The following is a 1,461-nucleotide window of genomic DNA, read 5'->3' as shown; positions in this document are numbered from 1 at the left end:
AACCCCCGCCCTCACGACAACAACTACCCTCTCACGACAACAACTACCCCCTAGGACAATTAACCCCCTTTAGTTACTTACCTGCTCTCCAATATATTAAGAAGTTTTAAATCATCATCTGTTGTCCTTGGAGTGGTTATTATACATAGGGGGTTATTGTATGATGAGTCTAGTAATGGTGTGATGATTCCAGTTTCCATAAATGGTTAAGACACCAGCAGACAAATTGATGTCAAAGCTGTTCCTCAATCTGCAACATTATTATTGAATACACAATTAGCTTTTATTAGAAAGAACATTTGGCACAATACTATGAAGTGTACTCAAATGAATTATTTCTATTGTAATCAACTAATATTTCATTTTTATCATAAAAATCATGTTATATTTAATTCTACTGTAAGTCCTTCTCATATCTTTCTACTTTCTCCATTCCAGTCGCTAAAACTCAACTACATGTTTTTTTCAGTTTTGGCTGGTGTTACCTCTCCACCTAAATTATGCAGTTCTGTCTGATGCATGAAACTGCCATAATCCCTTGATATACAGCTGACGAGGGCTAACTTTTCTTTTAGTTTCTTTATTACATTTATCATGTGTCTTATCATTTATACCCATTCCTTACATTTATGATTTCAGACGAACATACCACATTTTCTCACAAGTATATATATATTATATATGTATATATATATATATATCGTGTGTGTGTGTGTTTCTTTCTCTACTTCACCCCTCTCTTCCAGAATCCTTGTATCACTCTTACTATTGTTACTTAATATTGTTGACCTTTATTTAACCGCGTCCTATCCATTCTATTTCAGTGTGTACATGTCCACCCGAGGTAAAACAGCAAGGGTACCCCTGATCAACCAACTGGTTTACTTGGGCGAGTCATTCAGTCGGTTTGTTGACTTGGCTCTTGGACTCCTGGTACAGGTGAGTCCTTCTTTCTGGCTGAATTTCAATTTGTCAGTTTCTGGTTACAACAAAGAGGGAGGTGCATAGTTATTCCTAAGGACCCGTTTTCTTCAACTCTACTTACTACACACACACACACACACACACACATGTGCGCACACATATTGATTGTATATATATCTTTGTGGATGTCTATGCTTGTCTTTAAACATACGTATATCTGTCTGTCTCTGTTTGTCTTTACTTTAGTAGCCATTTCGACTCTCTTTAACCTATTAACCATCTTCTCTCCTTTCTCTTCTCTCTCTCACTCACTCTCTCTCTCTCTCTCTCTCTGTCTATTTATTATCCACAGACTATAGTGTTTGGTCTGGAACTCACTGCTGATGTCCGAAACCTGTTGCTGGCCATTAGTGATGTCATCAGTCTTGGAATGGAGGGAGATCACATGTGTTACATCCTTGTACGGGTAAGTCTGATTCTCTAACTCTACAGGCCACCACCACCACCACCACCACCACCACCACAACCACCACCACC

At 38.3% G+C, this 1,461-nt stretch overlaps 1 protein-coding gene across 1 annotated transcript in view; it reads left to right on the top strand.

The window, feature by feature from the left end:
• Positions 1 to 1,461, top strand: part of LOC106873737 (protein inscuteable homolog) — a 118,740-nt gene that overhangs the window by 104,902 nt on the left and 12,377 nt on the right. The window contains exons 6-7 of the mRNA XM_014921233.2: positions 825 to 939; positions 1,277 to 1,390. Coding sequence (XP_014776719.1) covers positions 825 to 939; positions 1,277 to 1,390 — 229 coding nt within the window. The remainder of the gene's footprint in view (positions 1 to 824; positions 940 to 1,276; positions 1,391 to 1,461) is intronic.

The sequence above is a fragment of the Octopus bimaculoides genome, chromosome 24 (assembly GCF_001194135.2).
Source record: "Octopus bimaculoides isolate UCB-OBI-ISO-001 chromosome 24, ASM119413v2, whole genome shotgun sequence".
NCBI lineage: Eukaryota > Metazoa > Mollusca > Cephalopoda > Octopoda > Octopodidae > Octopus > Octopus bimaculoides.
This window is presented reverse-complemented; position numbering and strand designations above follow the sequence as displayed.